This window comes from Podarcis tiliguerta (genome assembly GCF_965153285.1).
Source record: "Podarcis tiliguerta genome assembly, chromosome: 2".
NCBI lineage: Eukaryota > Metazoa > Chordata > Lepidosauria > Squamata > Lacertidae > Podarcis > Podarcis tiliguerta.
The window spans coordinates 106762251-106786389 of record NC_139535.1 but is presented as its reverse complement, the minus strand read 5'-3'; the positions used below and the strand labels follow the sequence as shown (position 1 = coordinate 106786389).

General features: G+C 48.0%; 1 protein-coding gene across 3 annotated transcripts; it reads left to right on the top strand.

The window, feature by feature from the left end:
• The first annotated feature begins 8302 nt into the window (after positions 1 to 8302).
• On the top strand, positions 8303 to 23683 carry SMARCD1 (SWI/SNF related BAF chromatin remodeling complex subunit D1). 3 transcript variants are annotated; one of them, XM_083427656.1, is made up of 13 exons: positions 8303 to 8485; positions 9662 to 9849; positions 11122 to 11164; positions 11253 to 11375; positions 12671 to 12793; positions 13640 to 13756; positions 14419 to 14520; positions 15913 to 16074; positions 16167 to 16264; positions 17778 to 17913; positions 20777 to 20899; positions 21096 to 21197; positions 21944 to 23683. In XM_083427656.1, exons 1-13 carry the CDS (start codon positions 8318 to 8320, stop codon positions 21995 to 21997), a joined length of 1539 nt encoding a protein of 512 aa, XP_083283782.1. In that variant the 5' UTR covers positions 8303 to 8317; the 3' UTR covers positions 21998 to 23683. The 3 variants fall into 3 exon arrangements, with proteins under 3 accessions (XP_083283782.1, XP_083283784.1, XP_083283783.1); XM_083427658.1 differs by lacking the exon at positions 8303 to 8485 and adding an exon at positions 8604 to 8751; XM_083427657.1 differs by lacking the exon at positions 8303 to 8485 and adding an exon at positions 8887 to 8919.
• Positions 23684 to 24139: the final 456 nt, after the last annotated feature.

Genomic DNA, 24139 nt, shown 5'->3' with positions numbered 1-24139 from the left:
GGGTTTAGAACTTTGCTTCAGGATGAGAACAGAAATCGCGCAGAAGTGGTGCGGCAGCAGCAGCGGGAGGCCCCATTAGCTAAAGTGGTGCTTCAGGTTAAGAACAGCTTCAGGTTAAGAACGGACCTCCGGAATGAATTAAATACTTAACCTGAGGTACCACTGTATAAGGCAGCTCAAGCTTGCTGAGGCATCATTAATGGGAGAAGCCAGGCATATAGACACAAGATTAATTCAGAGCGCCTTCTTGGGACGCCCTGTGTGCAAAGTGAGAATGCCAGTGCTGTTGGGGTGTGGGTTCTTTGCCGGTGTTGGGGACCCCAGCAAGCCCTTGATTGTTCAGCCCTCTTGCGCCTACCCTGGCAGGTGAGCACCATGCTTGAATTTCTCCACATGTGGCTGGGGTAACCCTGTCAGATGGGTGGCAGAATAATAATAATAATAATAATAATAATAATAAAATAATACTGACTGCATAGACGCAATCTGGTGTGGACTGACACACCTCTTCATCACAACAAGCTGCATCCGTGCATATTTCTGCAATTAAAGGTATGTTTATTTTATAAGGTGGTTTTTGATGATGAGAATAGGTCACAATTATACCTAAAATGACAGGGAGGCGGAGAGCTGATTCAAAGCAGACTGCAAGCAGGAGTTTGGGGGTATGCACACATGCTCTCTGGGACGCGGGTGGTGCTGTCGGTTAAACCACAGAGCCTAGAACTTGCCAATTAGAAGGTCGGCAGTTCAAATCCCCGCAACGGGGTGAGCTCCCGTTGCTCAGTCCCAGCTCCTGCCAACCTAGCAGTTCGAAAGCACCTCAAAGCGCAAGTAGATAAACAGGTACCACTCTGGCAGGAAGGTAAACGGCGTTTCCGTGCACTGCTCTGGTTCGCCAGAAGCAGCTTAGTCATGCTGGCCACATGGCTGGCTCCCTCGGCCAATAAAGCGAGATGAGCGCCGCAACCCCAGAGTCGGCCACGACTGGACCTAATGGTCAGGGGTCCCTTTACCCTTTACCTTTACACATGCTCTCTGTATACTATTGTCAACTGTATTAGGAACCAAAGATGCAAATTGTGGCCAGAAGCTTCCCAAATTAGTTTTTAAAAATCCATATTAAATTGAGGCGTATTTTGATATTCATATACAATTACAGGTCCAGGCTTGGGCCCCAAGAGACTGTGCTTTTAATTAATGCACAGCTATGGGCGTTTTGATGAGATTCTATCCATTTTCCCATCTGTAAAATGGGAACAGCAGCCTAACCCCGAAGGGTGGAGTGAGGATGAACCATATAAGAATAACAACTAAAGGATTTGGCATATTAGCTTTCTACAAGGAGGGCACTGAGTTTGGTATGTTCCACCCTTCGTGGGCAAGGCTCTGGAAGTCTGGTGACATGGAAAACATGGAACCAGTGTTTTTTTAAAAAAATAAGACATGTTCTTCGCCCTCACACCTAACCCCGGATTAGTGGAGGTTTGTTTTGCAAAAGACACTTTGGATGTGCTGAGGCACAGAGCCGATTCTTGGCAATTTAACTGCAAGGGATGCTTAAATTGCCTTTTGCATTTCTTATATCTCTAATTTAAATGTAAGGCCAATAGGAGTTTGGGTGCCTTCCCTCAGCTGTGCATTGATTCCAAAAAGAACTCTCTTCTGTCTTCCACCACACATTAAAAAGTGACAAATTCCAGATGAAGGCATTGTTGGTACGATTGATGAAAACAGCTTGATTCTGTTCCTACTTAATGAGCCCGGCTTCTCCAGATGACCCATTTATTGAGCATTCATCCTGATTTGCTTGCACAAAGCTTACGCAATGGTTAGACTGTGTCTGGTCTTCACTGAGCATTCATTCTGATTTATGGGGCACTTATATGACAATGAAGGGGACGCGGGTGGCGCTGTGGGTTAAACCACAGAGCCTAGGACTTGCCGATCAGAAGGTTGGCAGTTCGAATCCGCGTGACAGGGTGAGCTCCCGTTGCTCGGTCCCTGCTCCTGCCAACCTAGCAATTCGAAAGCACATCAAAGTGCAAGTAGATAAATAGGTACCGCTCCAGCGGGAAGGTAAACGGCGTTTCCGTGCGCTGCTCTGGTTCGCCAGAAGCGGCTTAGTCATGCTGGCCACATGACCCGGAAGCTGTACGCTGGCTCCCTCGGCCAGTAAAGCGAGGTGAGCGCTGCAACCCCAGAGTTGGCCACGGCTGGACCTAATGGTCAGGGGTCACCTTTACCTTTTTATATGACAATGAGCATTCATCCTGCTTTAGTTGCACGTGCCACCAGCGCAACCCAATGTGTCACAAGAGGCTTGGGACGGAATGGAACCATTGTGTTGGCTGCTTCCTCCATTCAATGTCCATTGGGGATGTGAGGCCCTGTGGGCACTGACTCCTTGCAAATCTCACTCCTCTCAATATGTGAACCGTGCTATCATCTCAGGAAAGATACTAAGAATGCCTCCAATCTTGGTCTAGCAAAACAAAGGCTGGCAAGCTCTCCCACTTTGCAATCTCTTTCTTTCCATCGTTCTCAGAGGGGCAGTGACCACCAAAAACAGAACTACACATTTATAGTGGGAAACCAGATAGATTCCCTCAAGGTTGTGGGACGGTCACATTCTTCCCAACACTCAAATTTCAACATTTCTTACTGACAAAAAGGGAAATCCCTCACAGCTGGAATATTCATTGCCGTTTTGAGTACAGTGGTACCTCGGGTTACATACGCTTCAGGTTACAGACTTCGCTAACCCAGAAATAGTACCTCAGGTTAAGAACTTTGCTTCAGGATGAGAGCAGAAATCGGGCTCCAGCGGCGCAGCAGCAGCGGGAGGCCCCATTAGCTAAAGTGGTGCTTCAGGTTAAGAACAGTTTCAGGTTAAGAACGGACCTCTGGAACGAATTAAGTACTTAACCCGAGGTACCACTGTATCTGTGTTGTCCATGCTTGCCTGAGACTCGCAGGCACCTATTGAACAGCGCCTGTTACATCACTCGTGGTGAATGACATCACTTCCCCCTCTGTGTCTGCACCTTTTGTGATGCTGTTACAGGAAATGTATTTTAACAAGTTCGTTAGACGTTAACTGTTTCCTTGGTGTACCTGCCAGCTGCAAAACTGTTCTTGAAAAAAACGCTGTCTAAATACATTTAGGCTACAACCAAAAAACCCTAAAACATGGGAGTAAACCCCAATGAATTTAATCAGCTTATTATTTCTGTGTACTGAGCCTCCTTTGGCTTCCCCTATAAAGTGAAGCATGGTCAAAAGGATTTCAAGTAATGCTATAGCTCATTACCCAGACTGAAGAAATTGGGGGGGGGGGGAGAGAGAGAATAAAATGCAGACCTGCACAAATAGGCAGTAACAAATTAATTGCTTTGAATCACTGACTTTATAGATAAAAGGCAAAATTATTAGTTGAAGATACTCTTAATTGATTAAGTGTACACTGGGGGTGATTAGCGATTACATTTCCCTGTGAATTACTATTTGTTAGCCACCTTGAGTCTCTTCGGAGGTAGAGGTGGGATTTATCCAATAAATAAATGCAAGCAGCAAAGAAATAAACATCAAATAAGCCCTTTTCTTTTGCAGCAATAAGCAGCCATTTTGTGAAGGGGGGGAAGTAAACCTTTTTATGAAGGCTGTGCAGCTCTTTGATGTTTGTTTTAAAGTTACAAACAGGAGTACAGTTAATGCATTTGGCGGGCAGCGGTGTTCACTGTCTAGAAAGCAGGGGCGTAGCGTGGGGGGTGCAGGGGGGGCCGGCCGCACCGGGCGCAACATCTGGGGGTTAGGGTTAGGGGGCGCAAATCCACGGGTTAGGGGGCGCAAATTACTTGCCTTGCCCCGGGTGCTGACAAACCACGCTACGCCACTGCTAGAAAGCCCCCAGACAGAAGCCTCTATCATTGCCACATAGCTCTTGAAAGGAAGTAGACACTTGTATTCTACCCAGACTGTGTTAAGTGATGAGCCAAATGTGCCTTCCTTACATATTTTATATGTTGATTGTGTAACACACCGTTTCCTAAAGAACAGCTAGAGACTGCCTGGCAGTGGCTCTCGCCTTCTGCATTATCTGGTGTCATTAATGACTTTACTTTGTCCTCTGAATCTCCATTTAAGGGAGACATGTGGTGCTGGGAATTAATTGTCCTTCTTATGTTAATGCATCATGGAGATGACTAATTCTGGCTGCAGCAGTACACAGGGATAATTAAAGCAGGAGCTGAATAAGGCTGAAGTTGACCTGTGGATATAATGATTGATGATGGTCCATCATCAGGGACTTGAAAATCCTCCTGTTTCTGCTGTTTGTCTCGATTGCAAAAACAGGGAAATTATCAAACACCTGGCAATCCGACGTGAACTGCTCTCAGCTCAGTGCTTCGCAAAATACAGAGGGGGGGGGGTCAATTCCAGATGACCTGTTTATTGAGCATTCGCCCCAATTCGTTGGCACTCAGTTTGCAGGGTTAGACCATGCCAGCTGTTGTTTTTTACTGAGCCTTTGTTCAGATGTGTTTGCAAGGAGGTTGCGTGATGCTACATCAAGTCACTGCCATCCCACACCTTCCTGTACGTTTTCTTCATCGCTTTCCTTGCTGCAAAACATCCAATTTGGAGAAGTGAGTTTGTTGCCCAAAAGTACCAAATTGACTTTAATTGTGGAACCTGAATTTGGTGGTACGGTGGTACCTCGGGTTACATACGCTTCAGATTACAGACTCCGCTAACCCAGAAATAGTACCTCGGGTTAAGAACTTTGCTTCAGGATGAGAACAGAAATCGTCCTCCAGCAGCACGGCGGCAGCAGGAGGCCCCATTAGCTAAAGTGGTGCTTCAGGTTAAGAACAGTTTCAGGTTAAGAACGGACCTCCGGAGTATCTGACTGAATCTCACCTCAAAATAGGAGCAGTCTGGAAGTGCTCAGTGACCGGAATTGTATGAGTTTCATCTGTGAGCTGACGAGTGTGTGAAAACTCATTTGCCTCCTTTCCAACTCCTATGATTCGGGAAGGCTTTTGCCACCTAAATTACTGTGCCACAAACTATTGTCTCATCATGGGTGAGTATGCCTGACCAGCAACCAATGCACACTATTGCACAACAAATGGGCTTTCTATAGTGGGACGCCGGTGGCGCTGTGGGTTAAACCACAGAGCCTAGGACTTGCCGATCCGAAGGTCGGCGGTTCGAATCCCCGCAACGGGGTGAGCTCCCGTTGCTTGGTCCCTGCTCCTGCCCATCTAGCAGTTCGAAAGCACGTCAAAGTGCAAGGAGATAAATAGGTACCGCTCCGGCGGGAAGATAAACCGCGATTCCGTGCGCTGCTCTGGTTTGCCAGAAGCAGCTTAGTCATGCTGGCCACATGACCTGGAAACTGTATGCAGGCTCCCTCGGCCAATAAAGCGAGATGAGCGCTGCAACCCTAGAGTCGGCCACGACTGGACCTAATGGTCAGGCGTCCCTTTACCCTTTACCTTTTTATATATAAGGAAGTTGTGGCTGGCTTGCCGTTTTGTTTTTTAAAGCTCTTTGACAAGGCATACTCTTGGTCTCCAGGAATACTGGAGGTTTGTTCTCTACCATCACAAATCTGCAGAGTTAACAGTGTGTATTTTTCAAAGCTGGGAGCAAATGGCACTGCTGTAGGCAGTTACCAGCCTAATATGCCCTTTGTGTTTGCTCTCTGTTTGCCTACATTATCAGTGTGGCATAAGAAGCACCCATGCAGAAGTAGCAGCCAAACTGCTAAAACAGGGCTAGAGAACCTGTGGCCTTCCCAGATGTTGCTGAATTGCAACCCCCCCATCCCTAACCATTGGCTCTACTGCCTTGGATTTATAGGAGCTACATCTGGAAGGCCACCCTGGTCTATGTAGTACTTTACAACCTATGAAAAGCCAGGCTCCTGCCTTGACGGACTAACCAACTGGAAATCAGCACAAAAACTACATTTCTAGAATAACATTAGTTTACAATCCACCCACTGATAGGATTCAGATGCACAGTGGTCGCCGGAGGAAGAGGGAGATAAATGGGGAACAGCAGAAAACAAGAGAAGAATGTGTGATTATTTCAATTCTGCAACCCTCAACCTCACTGCACTCTGAGGTTATGCCAAAGGCTTCACAGGAAACCGTTAGCCACCAAATGCACACATGCAGCAACAAATTAGGTAAAGGGACCCCTGACCATTAGGTCCAGTCGTGGACGACTCTGGGGTTGCGGTGCTCATCTCGCTTTATTGGCCGAGGGAGCCAGCGTACAGCTTCCGGGTCATGTGGCCAGCATGACTAAGCCGCTTCTGGCGAACCAGAGCAGTGCACTGAAACACCGTTTACCTTCCCGCTGGAGCAGTACCTATTTATCTACTTGCACTTTGACGTGCTTTCGAACTGCTAGGTTGGCAGGAGCAGGGACCGAGCAACGGGAACTCACCCCGCCGCGGGGATTCGAACCACTGACCTTCTGATCAGCAAGTCCTAGGCTCTGTGGTTTAACCCACGGTGCCACCCGCACCCCTAACAACAAATTAACCAGCCGTAAATTCTTCTGCTCCAGGGCTAAAGAGGATTTCTCACAACCAGTGAGCCCTTCTATTCTGTAGCTGCTTCTTACTACAAAGATGCAAGCATATGGTCCAGAACAGTAACTTTGTCCCAACCCACAGCCAACAATACTAACCAACGTTAGTACAAACCAATTCAGGAAAAGGCAGGGGGTTAATAAACACTGAAGCGAAATGCAACCCAAGAGGCAGGGTACTAGGGCAAGGCAGGAAGCAAAGTTTGAGCAACAGGGCGAGCGGAGCTTGAACAAGGGACAATTTCCAACTGTCGACATATTGATGGATGGGTGGATGAATTACATTTCTACGACGCTTTTCATTCAAATTCAATCCCTAAGCAGCTTACAGACAATAAATAATAATAATGTGACAGAGCATAATGGAAGATCAGAAATGCAGCATAAATCATATGGAATAATTAGCAATCAGTGAAACAATGACAATCTATAAAGCACTGAGTATCAAAATTAAAGCAAAAGCCATACACCGTCCACACCCCCATGACTCATAATAGAAACTACCGTATAGTTATTGCGAGAGGTGCTTTGTCTCTCGGCTGCTGGGACGTGGAAAATCTGTCAGAAAGAAAGAAGTTGTGCCACAGACAGTGAGAGACAAAGTGGCTGGTGGTCCACACACTATCATTCCAGCATTAGTCTGCCGACGTCTAAACCACAATCCTAGGAAGTGGTCTTCTGCCAAGGTCAGACTCCTGGGGTCCATTTCTCCCTGTAATATCTACACCAGTAGTTCTCAAGCATTTTTCTCTGGGCCACACTTTCAGACTAAAAAATTGCTCATGCCACACCATTTTTTAATTGATTATTTATTTATTTAATATTGTATGCCGCCCTATACTCGTAGATCTCGGCAGTTCGCAAACATAAACATTAACTACACAGGAAAACAAAAAGGAACAATTTCCTTGGTGGTGAGAGAGGTTGGGGGTGTCTTTGGCTGGCTATTGCGAGATTTGTTTTTGTGTGTGAGTGGGATATGTGTGTGTCTTTGGACCAGATCGATTCGTATGCTGTCAGCCGATTCTTGTCGTCGTCTTGTTGGGCTGTGTATGTAATAAAGGGGAACCATACGGGGTGAAGGCTTCTTCTTCTATTTGTCCCCATGCCAGTTTCAGTTTATTGGTTAGTTTTTCTGATAAGGCAAATGTTTCCAATGCTATTTGATACCATTGGTCCCTGGTCTCTCCAGTGTAAGGCTATGAAGCTTCAGGGCTGCTGAGAGTAGGTGGGTTATGAGCTCTTTGTGATGTGAGTGGGCATTGGAGAAATATTGGAAGCTACACATTCAGCTACAAACAGACTGGCAGTGCCTAACCCAAGATTTTAGACAAGGATCCCAACCTTGCCGCTCCAGGATCTAGAACCCGGCACCTTCTGCTTGCGAGGCAGGCGCTCTGCCACTGCGCCACGGCCCTTCCGCGGCCACGTCTCCCAGCAGAGCGGTTAAAAGTTCCAGCCTCTGGCGGCTGACGGAGCCGCCCTCCGAACGGCAGGGGAAGCCCGACAGGCGCTCCGCCTCACCTCCACCCTCCGCCCCTCTGGCCGGCTGCGGGCTCTATGGCCAATCCGGCGACGCTCTGCCTCCGGCGGGCGGCGCCTCTGTGGTAGCGAGCCCGAGTAAAACCATCCTAACCCCACATCCGCCTCCCTCCCTCCCTCCCCTCCCTGCGCCCCGCCGCTTTGTACTGCTGAGGGAGGGAAGATGGCGGCGCGGGCGGGCTTCCAGGCGGTGGCTCCGAGCGGCGGCGGCGGCGGGGCCGGCCCCGGGGCGGGAGCGCTGGGCCCCGGGGCTGCTGGGCCTCCTGTGCGGATGGGCCCGGCCCCGGGGCAAGGAATGTACCGCTCTCCCCTGCCCGGCGCTGCATACCCGGTACCCGGCCCGGCCCGGCTGAGGGGAAGGCGAAGGGGGCGGGGCCTGGGGGCGGGGCGCCGAGGCGTCCGCGAGAGGCGAGGGAGGGAGGCGGCGGCGACGCTGCAGTGGGCGGGGCTTTCTGGTGGGCGGGGCTGGGAGAGGCTTTCTCTGGGAAGATGGAGGAGAGGAGAAAACGGGAAAAGAGCTGCTGGAAGAGGGGAGGATCCGGGGCATAAGATTTATTGGACCCAAAGGAGAAATAAAAGCGGGGGGAGAATATGGGGGTGAGGCTTCAATGGCTGGGAGGAAAGGAGGCGGGAAACGGGGGGGCTGCGGGTTTAAGGATCAAGGGTTTAGGGCCGAGGGGGAGGGGAAAGGGGTGGTATTTAGGGCGATGTGGGGAGGGGAGGAAGATCCGGGTTCTCTGGCCTTAAATGGGGGATTTGCAGCCGGTACGTGGAAATGCATTTAAGGGAATCTTCTTGGGGAGGTTGGATTATGGTATTTTCATTTGCTTTATTTATAAGGTTTTGCATATTTTGGGGGTTTTTTATTGCATAAAAGTGATTCATAAGGAAACGGAGAATTAGAAGTGCACCTGTTTTGAAAGCATAGAGAGATTTAAAGCCGACAGAAATCCGGCTAGCCGATGTAAAGGTGTTTGGTTTTGGGCTTTTTCAAATGAATAAATGAAAAATTTCAAAGGGGGAGGTGGGGTGTTCTAGAGATAGCGAGGCTAAAGGCCGGTTTGTGCAAGGAGCAGCAGGTACAAGCATAAAGCTTTGCTTGGCTTGTACTATTTCAGGGGGCAGGGAAGGGTTGCTTGTTTGAATGCTGCTCTGACCAGGAGAGAAACCTACCCCCGCCCCACGTCTACACACACATTTAAGCTTAATGCAATAATAGGGAAATGTCTGGATTCTTCTATGTGAAGTGCTAGATGCACTGCACACAAAATAATTCGTATGTTGGAGGCATAGCGAAACTTGCAAATCTCCAGCTGCAGGCTGAAATGGCACAATCCAAGAAAAGCTGTACCACTTGATTCTGTTGGGACCAACCGTGACAGATGAGATTAAGAAATACCTTTGATGGAACTGAAGGGAAATGTCTTAGGGTGTTTCGCTAAAGGGAAGCGGTGATGTCCTGAGGCTCTTCCAAAGTCATGTTCCTCTGTGTTCTTGATTTTCCCAGCGCCCTGGCATGCTGCCTGGCAGCCGCATGAACCCTCAGGGACCTGCCATGGGACCTCCAGGGTATGGCGGGAGCCCTTCAGTCCGACCAGGGATGGCTCAGTCGGGAATGGACCAGTCTCGCAAAAGGCCAGCCCCTCAGCAGATCCAGCAAGTTCAGCAACAGTCAGTTCAGAACCGTAACCACAAGTAAGAGAACCCGCTTCTTTCACAAGCCTCGTAGCAATGAAGAGCATAAATGCCATGCTCTTCAGCATCTTTGGGGTGATATTGGCTGTTATTTTAAGTTCCAAAAATGGTTTAATTGGAAAAATAGAGAGAGGGAGAGGAGAAGCCTCAGGAAGACAATTTAAACTCTGAAATCACTATTGATATAACTAGGAGGAAAGGAGATGTAACTGCAGACTCACTGACAGCCATGTATTTATGGGAGCTTCCTGCACTCATCATTCCTCTCCTGTATCCTCAATCTGTGATTCCACATAAGTCATGTGGTCAGATATTAGCATGGGATACTGTGTGGGTGCATTGTGGTTTGTGTAGATCAGGTGCACTGTCTTGAGTTTCGGAAGAACCCAGAGCAAAAAAGCCAAGTGGTGTTCTCTGATACTTGCATATACAGTGGTGCCCCGCAAGACGAATGCCTCGCAAGACGGAAAACCCGCTAGACGAAAGGGTTTTCCGTTTTGGAGGTGCTTCGCAAAACGAATTTGCTATGGGCTTGCTTCGCAAGACGAAAATGTCTTCCGAGTTCCTGCGGGGGGTTTTTCCTCCCCCCCCCCTTTTCCCAAGCCACTAAGCCGCTTATCAGCTGATCCGCTAAGCCGCTTATCAGCTGATCCACTAAGCCGCTAATGGGCTTGCTTCGCAAGACGAAAAAAACCGCAAGATGAAGAGACTCGCGGAACGGATTCTTTTCGTCTTGCGAGGCACCACTGTACTGGTGCTCTCAATATGATAAGCTTCTTTAGGTTGCAGATGTGAAATAATTTTACCTATATTAAGATCCCCACTGCAGATTGCAGCCGTGTGCATACTTACTAAGGAGCATGTTCCTCTGAACTCAGTGGAACTTACTTCTGAGTAAATATGCCTAGGATCATGCTGTGATTCCTAGGACACTGGCATTCAGCTTCATTTAGAAAGTTTCTTTTAAAAAATATATATATTGATTTTTCATTGAAAAATCTTTACAAATTTTAACATAAATGGTAAATTACTTTATCCATTGACCTTTTAGAATTTTTCATTATTAAAAAAGCCCCAGATGACTTTTGTTTCCTTGGCGCCTAACAAAGCTCTATCATAGTAGGAAGTATCCTTTATGTATTTTGTTTGCATTTTTATTTTTATTTAAAATGGATCAAATAGTAGATATGATTCAGTAACATATCCAATCTACAAGGTACTGCTTAGCCAGGGGTTCGGACTTACCACCCTAACAATTTTGTTTTTACATAGTGCCAAGAAAAAGAAGATGGCGGATAAGATTCTACCTCAGCGGGTGAGTGAGGCTTGAAGCACTTTGAGGTCTATCATGGTTTCAGGGAGCCAGGCCAGTCCTGACTGATAATGCTTGTGCTCTGTTCTAGATCCGGGAGCTAGTGCCAGAGTCTCAGGCGTACATGGATTTGTTGGCGTTTGAGAGGAAGCTGGACCAGACCATCATGAGGAAGCGGTTGGATATCCAGGAGGCCTTGAAGCGGCCCATTAAGGTAACAAGAGGAGAGTCCCCATAAGAAACGCCGATCTTTCCTACAGCAATAGAAAATAAAGTCAACATGCCCAGTACAGACATAGCAATTATATTGCTGTCTGGGGCACAGTTACAGGCTCCGGGCTTCTCTAAATAGGAATTCTCAAGTGTGCATTTGCGATTAGAAACGTACAGTGGTACCTCGGTTTTCGAACATCTCGGAAGTCAAACTTTTCTGTTTTCAAACGCCAAAAACCCAGAAGTAAATGCTTCCATTTTCAAACGTGCCTCGGAAGTCAAACGGCTTCCACTGAGTTTTTTAAAAAATTATTTTCTCCATTAAATTTGCAGACCGCCCTTTGTGCCTCGATTTTTGAACGTTTCGGAACTGTCTTCCGGAACAGATTACGTTCAAAAACCGAGGTACAGTCATATCTCATGTTTTGTTTGCTTCATGTTACATTTTTTCAGGTTGCGTCCCACAGTGACCCGGAAGTACTGGAAAGGGTTACTTCCGGGTTTCACTGCTCGCGCATGCGCACAAGCGCTAAATTGCGCTATGCGCACAAGCACCAAGTCGCGCCGCACACCTGCACAGATATGGCGCTTCAGGTTGCGGGCTTTACATGTTGCGAACGGGCCCCTGGAATGGATCCCATTCGCAACCAGAGGTACCACTGTATTCACTTCCTGTCTATCGCAAACCATACCTGCTAAGATGGTTAGAGTTGCTTTCAAACCAAAGTCCCATCTACACTTCAAGTGCTGAAATGAATTAAGCCAGAAGACCCTGCAAAGCAAATGGAAGAAGGCCGTGGTTAGTTGCTTCTCCTGTAGTAGCTTACCGTATTTTTCGCCCTATAGGACGCACTTTTTCCCCTCCAAAAACGAAGGGGAAATGTGTGTGCGTCCTATGGGGCGAATGCAGCCTTTCGCTGAAGCCTGGAGAGCGAGAGGCATCGGTGCGCACTGACCCCTCTTGCTCTCCAGGTTTCAGGAGAGCCCCAGCGCCAGCCCCACAAGGTCGGGGGACAGAGGGAGGCGGAACGCCGCCATCCCGCTGTCTCCCGAAGTGGTTTGGAGGCTGACGGCGGGGAGACCCCGCCGCCAGCCCCGCAAGCTCCGAGGACAGTGGGGAGGCGCAGCGCGTCTTCCCGCTGTCCCCGTACCTGATCTGAAGGCGGGTGGCGGGGAGAAGACCTCTTTTCTTTTTTGGGTGTCCAGTTGGTTCCTTGGGTTGAGGAAGTGTTAAATATTACAGTTATTGGTTCTCACTTTCACAACTAATGCGCACTGGGTGCTGCTCCTTTTCAGCAAAAGCGGAAGCTGCGCATCTTTATCTCTAACACCTTCAACCCAGCCAAGTCTGATGCAGAGGATGGAGAAGGCACCGTGGCCTCCTGGGAGCTCCGAGTGGAGGGACGTCTGCTAGAAGATGTGAGTGAGGGCAACAATCGCCATCTCCACTTAGGGCTGCAGAGAGTTTGCAAATGTATCATTGCTGAGTTCCTAATGCCTGGGGTTCTTTAAACTAGACAAGGTGGAGAGCAGCTAAACCTTGCCTGTAGCCAGTCCTGAAAGTTGGCTTCTGCCGATGCTTGAAATAAGTGTTATGTCACAACCAAAATGCGGGGTTTGCAAGAAGTGGCATGTGACTCATCTCCAGCCTGGAATCACACAATTTCTCATACTTTACATAGCTGCACTGTGAGATAATTCTTTGGTTTGTATTCAGGAACAAACATCGAGTGCTTCTGCTGATTGCAAGCAGCAAAACAGATCGGTTGGACAGATTCAGATTGTATACTATTTGGTTCAACAGTGGAGATCTCTAATTGGCACCTGAGATTTCATTCAGGCCATATTCATAATCTGCCTTAATCTTACAGTTCTTAAGGTCTATCTTTTCAATGGTCAGGCGTATCAATTTCACTGCTTTAAAAACTTAAGAGAACTTCCAGGTTTTTTTAAGGGGGGGGGGGAAGGCCCTGAAGCTGACTTAAGCCTAACGCTTGCAAGTGACATACACTTCAATAAGCCCCAAAGAAGACCTTAGATAAAGGATACTACACTGAGGAGGGGTGGATGCAATACAGTGCTAGAGAGGACATTGCTCTTGGCTCTGTGGAAGGCATTTGACAGGTCACAGAGAGCAACCTTTCATATCTTTACTTGAGAGATGATTCACGGTTCCTGTTAGTTTCTCAGGCTCTGTGTAATTGGTTGCTGTGATCCGGGATCTGCTGGTCTCATTCTCCCTTTTCCCTCCTCCCCTTTCATCAGTCTGCTCTCTCAAAGTATGATGCTACCAAACAGAAGAGGAAGTTCTCATCCTTCTTTAAGTCTCTGGTGATTGAGCTGGACAAGGACCTCTATGGCCCTGATAATCACCTGGTGGAGGTAAGATGCTTCTCATGGGGGGGTGTGGGTGTTTCAGGACACGGGTGGCGCTGTGGTCTAAACCACTGAGCCTCTTGGGCTTGCTAATCGGAAGGCCGGCAGTTCGAATCCCCGCAACAGGGTGAGCTCCCGTTGTGCTGTCTCAGCTCCTGCCAACCTAGCAGTTCGAAAGCACACCAGTGCAAGCAGATAAATAGGCACCACTGTGGCAGGAAGGTAAACAGCTTTTCCATGAGTTCTGGTTTCCATCACAGTGTTTCATTGCGCTGGAAGCGGTTTAGTCATGCTGGCCAGATGACCTGCAAAGCTGTCTGTAGACAAACACCAGCTCCCTCATCCTGAAAGGGAGATGAGCGCCGCACCCCATAGTTGCCTTTGACTGGACTTAACCATCCAGGCGTCCTTTACCTTTAACCTATATGTTTGTTATATCGCATAACCCCAATAGCTTCCTAAACCAATATATGTTCTCAACCCGATTATGGCATGTAAGGAATATGGAAGCCACAGTAACAGAGAATCAAGTGCAAAGGTCTGGAACGGCTTCCAGTACAGCATACTGCTCTTTATGCAGCGGCATTTCACTTTGTCTCTGAATGCCTGTCTCTTTCTTTCCCTGCCACCTCACCTGTCCTGTTTTTCCCCTCTCTCCCCACCTTTAGTGGCATAGGACTGCTACCACCCAGGAAACTGACGGTTTCCAGGTGAAAAGACCTGGCGATGTGAATGTGCGTTGTACTGTCCTCTTGATGCTGGATTACCAGGTAGGCTAAAGCTCCTTCATGACAGGGCCAGCTGAGATGGGGCCTGAGGGGAGAGGAAATGCCAGGTAGTAGCGGAGGGAAGCTGAGAAAAAGTTCACCAATGGCAACCAAGACATCCCTTTGGTTTTATATAGCATATGAGTAGACGAATCTAAAAAGCCCGGGACCCAAATTCTCACAGCTCTCTAATAATAATAATAATAAATTTTATTTATACCCCAGCCAGAGCTGGGCTCAGGGCAGCTAACACCAGTAAAATTACAGTAAAAACATAATGGGAGGGGCAATTTAAAATACAGGTTAAAATGCAATTTAAAATGCAGCCTCGTTTTAAAAGTAGCCCATAGATCAAAACCATAAGGGGAGGGAAACATAAGGGTCAGACTGAGTCCAAACCAAAAGACAGGCAGAACAGCTCTGTCTTGCAGGCCCTGCGGAAAGATGTCAAGTCCCACAGGGCCCTAGTCTCTTGTGACAGAGCATTCCGCCAAGTCGGGGCCAGTACTGAAAAGGCCTGGCCCTAGTTGAGCAGCTATGGTGGCTCATTTACCAGATGTAATGTATTTAACGGTAACTCCAGATTTGTATACTGGGTTCTGACCAAGCCAAGCTTCCTAGACCCATGTACAATCTGAAACCAAAGGGGTGCATTGGTTGCTAGATGTGAAATACATTGGCATTATTTTCAGCTCTTCAGCCCCACTAAGAACGTTTGTGTTTATCATCCAACGACTGCTCTGTCAACAGTCACTGTAATGATTTCTACATTTGATCTTTAATGCAATTATCAGAATCAGGTATTTCTTGTGTTTCATTTTCCTCTGACTTCACCTCTAGCTACCCATGTGTATAGATGTACCTGATAACTTCTAAACTGCTCAGAGGCTTTACTACAGCCAAGGGGTATATAAACATTGTTGAATAAATAAGATAGCATCCCATCCTTCTGATGAATTGGCTTCTGGGCCATGAATGCTTCTGTTATAATTTTGTGAGTCTATAAGGTTGCCATAGTGTTGTTGTTGTTGTTGTTGTTGTTGTTATTTGCTACGACTGACTAGCACAGCTGCCCCTCTGGAAATATGAGGGATATCAGCAACTGTGGTAAAATTGTAACTAGACCGTCTTTTGGACCTGTCCGTGTTCCCACGGACACTTTTTTATCACAAAATTGCTTCAATTCTCTTTCCTGACGTGAGTTTGTGTGGTAAAAGTGATGATTAAAATAATGAGTGTTTTCTCTCCACCACCCAGCCAAAATGGTCACAGGGAATTTTTTCTTCTCCCCCTCAGAAGTTGAGGGGCGATTGTTGTTGTTTTTTACGATTTTTAGGCAAGGCAAATAAGAGAGCTGTGTTCTTGCCCTTTTGAGACTTTGCTTTTCCTTCGCAGCCTCCTCAGTTCAAACTGGACCCACGTTTGGCTCGCCTCTTGGGCATCCACACCCAGACCCGCCCAGTGATTATCCAGGCCCTGTGGCAATACATCAAGACTCACAAGCTGCAGGACCCACACGAACGGGAGTACGTCATTTGTGACAAGTACCTCCAGCAGGTAAAAGCTCTGAGGCCAGGCAGCGGCTCTTTCTGGGGTATCGTAAGAGCTGGGCCCTTCTGAGCTGCTTGGCCTTCCCTTTCGACCTGCAGATATTTGAATCTCAGCGAATGAAGTTCTCGGAGATCCCTCAGCGGTTGCATGCTTTGCTTATGCCTCCAGAACCGATCATCATCAACCATGTCATCAGGTAAGGCGCAAGCAGGGCTTGGCGTGGGAATCTTTGCCAGGCAGGCCGCAGGACTGTCGGGGGGGGGGTGACATAAGCGAAAATATTTACAATGACAAAAAACCAACCACGCTAGAACAAACTTTCATTAGTGATTCTTGCTTCAAGTTGTACTGAGGGGGGGTCTGTTTTAAGGTGCATATCATTTTCACATTTCCCAAACATTCATGCTTTAAAGTAGAAGCAGAAATCAATCTACGGAAAATTGGAAGTTCTGGGCAGACTGGATTTTTGGAAGCAGAGAAATGCTACCTAAAAATGTTCTTTGCCTAAGGTGGTTAAGGTAGGGGTGACGTAAGCTGTGGACCTTCAGATGGTGGTTGTTATTATTAAATTATCAATCAATCAATATTTATTACGGTCCAAAGACCCAACAAATTGTTACAAAGCAATGCACAATTCAGACAGCCTACCTCCAAGTTAAACAAGCATTTTGTTCAGACTTAAGGATAGGGATCATGCAACCACCGATAAAAACTTTGCCACTGCTAATGTTCTAGCGTTTGTCCAGTCTTCCAATAGGAACCTGACATAGTGAGCCTCTGATATTACCAGCAAGGGTAATATCAGTTCAGCCCTGGCTTGCTCATATTTTGCACAGTGCAGCAAAATGGAATCGATGTCTTGAGCACATGAGCAAAGTCTGTCCTGGTAGGGAACTCCTCTCAACCTGCCATCCAACACTGCAGAAGGAAAGACGTTTAGTCTGGCTTTGGTGAAAAGCCTTCAATAGTTTGGTACTGTCAGGTTTTTAATGTAAGATGTTAACTTAAAGACATTTATTAAATTATTATTTCCTGATATTTAATTTTACTGTTTGCTGTTATATTCTAATGGATTGTGAAATGTTGCTTTATTTGATATAAGTTGTTTATTTTAAAGTTATTGTGACTTCTTTCTGTTGGGTCAGATTGTTATTATTAATGTTTGATGTTTTATTATGTTTTAAAGGTGTTGGAAGCTGCCCAGAGTGGCTGGGCCAACTCAGCCAGATGGGCGGGTATAAATAATAAAATTGTTGTGTTTCCCACCCATCTGACTGGGTTGCCCAACCACTCTGAGCGGCTTGCAACAAATATAAAAGCGTAATAAAACATCTAACACTGAAAAACTTCCCTATACAGGGCTGCCTTCAGATGTCTTCTAAACGTTGCGTAGTTCTTTAACCCCTTGACAGCTGATGGGAGGGCATTCCACAGGGCTGGGGCCACTAACATGAAGGCCCTCTGCCTGGTTCCCTGTAACTTCTTGCAGTGCGGTTACTGAATTACACCTTCCATCATCATGGACATGCAGGCTGAGGTTGATGGGAGTTGTAGTTCGACAGTTCCTGAACAAGGCTACTGATTGTCCGTCCCAGCTTGATGATTCATTTCCCCAGTTATCTCTGTCGGTGATTTGGTAGAGTTCTGCTGAACCCACACACCTCTCTCTCTCTCTCGCTCTCTCTCTCTCTCTCGTCTTGCTTCTCCAGCGTCGATCCAAATGATCAGAAGAAAACTGCTTGCTATGACATTGATGTGGAAGTGGATGACACTTTGAAAACCCAAATGAATTCTTTCCTGCTCTCCACAGCCAGTCAGCAGGAGATAGCTGCACTGGATAACAAGGTGGGAGCGAGTCTCTGAAAAGTGGCCTTTGCACTTTGCAAAGACTCTTGCTTTGATCTCTGTGATGTCTGAGAAGGGACAGCTCCTCCTGCATCGTGTCCAGTTGTGAGCTTTTAAAGTTGTTGTTCTGCAGCCACGTAGATTAAAACTTTGGGGTCATAAAAATCCATTGAAACAGCAAGCATTACGGGGTGGGGAAATGGGGCAAAAAGAAGAAAAATACTTTATAATGCTTGGTGATTTAGAGAAGGCACCAGCAGTTGGCAGTTCTGGTTTCTTCCATGACTCTATGTTGATGTCATGCATTGGATTGCAGCATTGAGGTTCGAACAAACAGCTTCTCCCCATTGCCTTTAGAGTAAGCCCAGATTTAAGTTGTGCACATTCAGCTTACGCATTACACGCTTGGCAAACAAAAACAGAAAATTTAGAAAGGGGGCGGATGTCCACTGACCATTGCACCCAATGCCGTTCTGGCTTTAGGCGTGATCCCTGCAATGTAACCCCTGTGTAAGTTGAGGGCTTTGTGTATTTCTGAATACTTTGGTTATGTAGTGGTGTGTGGGACCCCAGCCGCCACCCTCCTGCAGATTTTAGGCATGAGAACAGCCTCCTAAGGGAGCTGGTAGGCTTTTTCCAATTGCAGTGTAGGAATGATTTGGGGGGAGCTCTAACCCTGCAGGGAAGGGACGCGGGTGGCGCTGTGGGTAAAAGCCTCAGTGCCTAGGGCTTGCCGATCGAAAGGTCAGCGGTTTGAATCCCCGCGGCGGGGTGCGCTCCCGTTGTTCGGTCCCAGCGCCTGCCAACCTAGCAGTTCGAAAGCACTCCCGGGTGCAAGTAGATAAATAGGGACCGCTTACTAGCGGGAAGGTAAACAGCGTTTCCGTGTGCGGCTCTGGCTCGCCGGAGCAGCGATGTCACACTGGCCACGTGACCCGGAAGTGTCTTCGGACAGCGCTGGCCCCCGGCCTCTTAAGTGAGATGGGCGCACAACCCTAGAGTCTGTCAAGACTGGCCCGTACGGGCAGGGGTACCTTTACCTTTACTTTTACTAACCCTGCAGGTGCACACACGTACACTGAAAACGGTCCCTCTGCACGACAACAAGGTTTGAAAGCAGTCTTCTGTTGAAAGGCTGTTTTTAAGCCTAATTGCTGTGTGTAATTTTTGTGGCGAGAAGGCTTCTCCAGCTGCAAGCGCCTCAAATAACACAGGCACCGTTCTGGCAGCTTGGCCTGAAAACTGCCAAAATGATTGCTGGCGGGGGATGAACGAGTGTCTGTGTGCATGAGAGAGTATGATTTGACCAGGCTAATTTTGCCTGCATCCACTGTTTGTTTTTTGGTCCCCGCCACCATTGGCTAATGCAGCCTCCAGAGAGAATTGTGGCCTATGGACCCATAAAAGTTCCCCAGCGTGAGAGCCAGTGTTGTGTAGTGGTTAAGAGCGGTGGACTCGTAATCTGGTGAACCGGGTTCACTTCCCCCCTCCTCCACATGCAGCTGCTGGGTGACCTTGGGCCAGTCACACTTCTCTGAAGTCTCTCAGCCTCACTCAACTCACAGACTGTTGTGGGGGAGGAAGGGAAAGGAGAATGTTAGCCACTTTGAGACTAACAAAGGGGAGTGAAATGTGGGATATCAAGTGCAAACTCTTCTTCCTCCCTATCCCTGCTCTAAGGCCTGTAAATGTGAGCTGCACATTGCACTGGCTCACGTGACTCCCCAATGGTCTTTTCTGACCAAACGGGAGCACAGAATACTCTGGCCCACGCCCCCTTCCCGTGTGTGTTTTCACTGTATCTCTACAAAAATACATGCCACCTACTCTTATGCAGGTGTGTGGTATCTCAGTGGCAAAACTACCTGTTTTGTCTTGCAAACGGACATCTTCTTGATGAACATATGGCCATTCAGCAGCTCAGCATCTTGCAAAAAGGGTTCAAGGGCAACTGCTGTCTGAGAGATGTTGTTTTCCACAGTCTCTCAGGTCATCTGTAGCAGCCTTTAAGTCTAACCTGGGTTTTCCCAGCTTCCTGGCCTGCAGTCAGCCTTTCAGAGCCTCTGGGACAGCTGCCCAGTCACTGTCATTAAAGGATGAAACAAAACAGATTCCTGGCTGGTAGGCTTCAGGCTCTGGGGCAACTGCTGAAGGATCTACCACTTTTAACCAGGACAGGGGGTGGGACTTGTAGGGATGGTGCATGTGGAGAGAGCCTTGACACAATTGGGTCAGCTATAAAATATCCCAGCCTACTGCATACTTGCAAGCATATTTACTCAGAATAAGCCCCATTGAGTTTTTAACGGGACTTACTCCCTCCTTGGGATCCCAGTCCTGATGCCATTTCAGTTCTGCCTTTTGACGTTCTGGAGTTTTTCATACAGATTTAAGCTTTCCCTGCTTGGAATTGATGGCTGGGATTTTTTTTTTTTTTTATTTGCTTAATTAATACAGCTGCTACTAGATCCGTATGAACCCCTTCATAAATTTGATCCCATTTGCTGAATTGAGAGAGAAGGGGGACCCTGAGTTGGGATTACAGTTGCCTTGTTCTGAAACCATGCAACAAACCAAATGAGCGCACGGATAAAATGGCACAAATTTACAGGAAGGAAGAGGAAAAACTTGCCACAGCAGAGTAGAGGACTCGGACGGTGTCCAAGAAGAGAGGTATAATGTGTGTTCTTGCTTCTGAATATGTTCTGCGTTAAAAAAACAATGAGGAGTGAAAATCTGCCCCAGGATACATTGGAAGCTGCAGACCTTCTTCATGTGCGTTCTGGTAGCAGGTGGCATTTCAGCACGGTGCTGTTGCATCCCTTTTGCCAACGTTTCCGTGCGTCGTTTTCTCCCATCTCAGATCCACGAGACCATAGAAACAATCAACCAGCTGAAGACCCAGCGGGAATTCATGCTGAGCTTTGCCAGAGACCCCCAGGGCTTCATCAACGACTGGCTGCAGTCCCAGTGCCGGGACCTGAAGGTGAGAAGCCTCGAAGGAGAATTCAGGCACAGATCACCACCTGACTTTGTTTGGGCTGGCCACACTGCATTTCCGGTTGAAAGGCTAGCCTAGGGGGTTAAAATTTAGAATCCTTGCTGGGCCTTCCAAGGGAGGGCTGGTTGAATGGATGTATTAAAAGAGTCTCTCTCTCTCCCTTTCCCTATGCTCCTTCCAGGCTATGACTGATGTTGTCGGGAACCCAGAAGAGGAGCGCCGAGCTGAGTTTTACTTCCAGCCATGGGCTCAGGAGGCCGTATGCAGATACTTCTACTCTAAGGTAAACAGGCTCATCCTCTGTGATCCCTTCCAAACAGTGAGCTGGACAGTCTCCCATATCATAGAGAGTCACCTACTCAGTTTGGGCAGGATACTTTAGTCCTGGTTGCCCAGGGACCCCAGAGGCTCTTGGCCTTTCAAGGCCCTGCCAGCCATGAGCATATTTAACTTGGAGCCAATCATATTTAAGAGCAACACTTAGCAAATGAATAAAGGATAATTTCCCATACTCTTTCAGGTTTATATTTTGTCCTGTGCAGTTGAGAGCCTAACCCATTCTGTGTATGGAATAATCACCAAAACGCCCAAAAAAGATGTTTCACATTTCAAATTGTGAGATTTAAAAATTGGAGGTGTGGACATGGCACACAAAAGAACTTAAGAGTTCACATTTTTGTGAAGGGAAGAGCACTGTATACAAAGTTGTGGTCCTTGGGTGAAGGGTGGTATGTAAATTAAGTTAAAGAAAGAAGAAGTCCCTCTTGAGCTAGGACTATAGCAGGGGTAGCCAACATGGTGACCTCCAGATGGTTTGGACTACAATTCCCATCAGCCCCAGCTGGTGGGCTGCAAGGGCAGGTCTGCTGAGAGTCGTCGTCAAATGACATTTGGCCCCCCATCCCTGCTATAAAATGTCGCTGGTGTGGCATCTGCTGCTAGCTCCTCCTGTTTGGAAACATCATAAACCGGACAACACCCACTCTTGTTGCATGTGTGCTAAAACTCTGGTTTCGGCTTCTCTCACAGGTTCAGCAGAGACGGCAGGAGCTGGAGCAGGCCCTGGGAATCCGCAACACATAGGCAGACCTGCCTCTCCCAAGCCAGCAGGTCTTAACGGCTAACCAAACACTGCAGGGATTCACTGCTCAGGCCTATACAATTCCCACTTCAGCACAGAACCTACCGTTCCTCTCCCGACATCTCTTTCCGCTGCTCCGGTCCCTTCCCTCGGGGGGGGGGGGGGAGGGGATGGTGTCAGGCCAAAGGTCTTGTATTTCAGCTTGGCCTCCTTCCTCGATTGTTGCCTTTGGAGCCCCAGGGCTCTCCTGTCCTGGCTCGAGCTGAAGCTCTTCCACGCTTGGAACAGCTTCAGTTCAGAGCCTTGCAAGCTCAGGACCTTCTTGCCAGTCCCTAGGTACTCCCCCCCCCCCCCGCCGCCTACCCCAGTTCCACCCCCCAAGCTGTGTCTGCACATCAGCTTTGTACCTGGGCGCAGATGGGCACAGGCCGGGGCCTGTTCAGCTTCTTGTAGGGCTACAGGAGAGGAGCAGGAGGGTGTCGCTGCAGCCAATTCCATATGCCTTTCAGGGGCTGAGGGATGTTGTGCAAATTCATCTGTTCTGAGACAGCCGGAGCTCCCTCTGGCTTTTTCCCTGGGAGCTGCGACGACGCAGCAAAGTTGGCAAGGAGTCTGCAGGGTCACAACACATGTATCTGTCTTAACTTCATGTTGGTGTTTTGCTTTTTGTTTTCGAATGGAATACCTGGCGGAGATGCCCACATACAGTCTTGGGCCTAGGCCTGTTCCACAGTGGTCATCCCAATCGTTGCCCCCCTCCCCAGCGGGGGAGGAGGGGCATCTCCATCTTGCCCCTACCTCCATCTGAATTCCTAAACGCTTCTTCCCTCCACCCCACCCCGCAACTCTCTAGATCCACAGAACTTGGCGGAAGGACACCTTCCCAGTTACGGTTGCTTTCCTAATGCCTTCCTCACCTAATTTGGCACAGAGCAGGTTTCTGGAGCGAATTAACAGGGTGCGGAACTGACGGAGCGGGGAGAAATGGCAGGCAGGTGTTCATGACCTGGGAGGAATTTTTGGCAAAAGCAGCCACTCACTTCTGACATGTGGTTGTTTGGGGCTGGAAGGTTGGTCCCAGGCACCTGCTGTAGGGTTTTTTTGGGGGGGGGTGGGATGGAGCTGCATCTTTCTGCAGACTGGTTTTGGGACTGTGATGCAGCTGGACAGGTCCCAGCTGCTTGTACTCTTATGACACTAGCTGCAAAAAAAAAATCAAGTTACTGACAAGCCCCTCTTCCTCATCCACCTCCTGGAATGAGGCTAGGGGCCGCTTTGAATTCAGGAGTCCGGGTGGCCCTATTCCCTTGTGTATGCGTCCACGTTCAGAGAGTGAGAGGCTCTACCCTTCTTGTCTCGTCTTTGCCATATGAAAGACCACCTCGCCCTTTTTACCTACCTCCCCGTCCACCACCAAACCCCGCTTTGTGGTACCAGGGATTAGAACCCCGGTGCCTTAACGTAGCTGCCGCAGGCTCTCAGGGCAAGTATAGATGAAGGAAGCTCAGAGACTGACTGGCTCGGCAAAGTGTAGCTGCTTTTAACTGCTCCCTATTATGCTTTTGTGTTTCGTGGCTCTCTCTTCTCTCCCTTCTCCCTCCCCGTGGACCAAATCTTTTTTCTTTTCTTTTTTTGTACTGTATCCTTTTAGATGTCACCTTCTTCTAATAAAAACTGCCTCTAAACGATGGAGCTCTGCATCCTTTTTTGTGCTGCACTGCCGACTTTTTTTGTATGCCGGGCGGAGAGGTTGAGTTTCCGTTTTCCTCCCCGTTTCAGAAAAATCCTTAAGTGATTGCTGTGGTTGTTTGGAACACTTAACAGCTCAAACGAGGTAACCCCCCTTTTTATTGGTTGCCTTGGAGAAGAAAAATTGCCTGGCAACGTAGGAAAAACCTTCAGGCTGCTGAGTGCATGCTTCAGCTTTCATAAAAACACTGGATTTGTGTGTGTGTGTGTTACGTACACACACATGGAGAAAGCAGCCTTGGGAGAGGAATAGGGAACCTTCAGTCATTTTGGGACTACAATTCCCATTCTCCCTGGCCATTCACTTCTGTGGCTGGTGAGAATTGGAGCCAGGCAATTCGTTTGCACTTAGTTGTGCAGCGCTTACGTCTTTTCTCAAAGCACTTAACCATTTT

Bases quoted from the DNA above. Each gene is read 5' to 3' on its own strand.
- SMARCD1 (XM_083427656.1), top strand. From the start codon at position 8,318: ATGGCGGCGCGGGCGGGCTTCCAGGCGGTGGCTCCGAGCGGCGGCGGC. The intron at 11,165-11,252 runs GTGAGTGAGGCT...GCTCTGTTCTAG, and splicing joins ATAAGATTCTACCTCAGCGG to ATCCGGGAGCTAGTGCCAGA. The intron at 16,265-17,777 runs GTAAGGCGCAAG...TTGCTTCTCCAG, and splicing joins ATCATCAACCATGTCATCAG to CGTCGATCCAAATGATCAGA.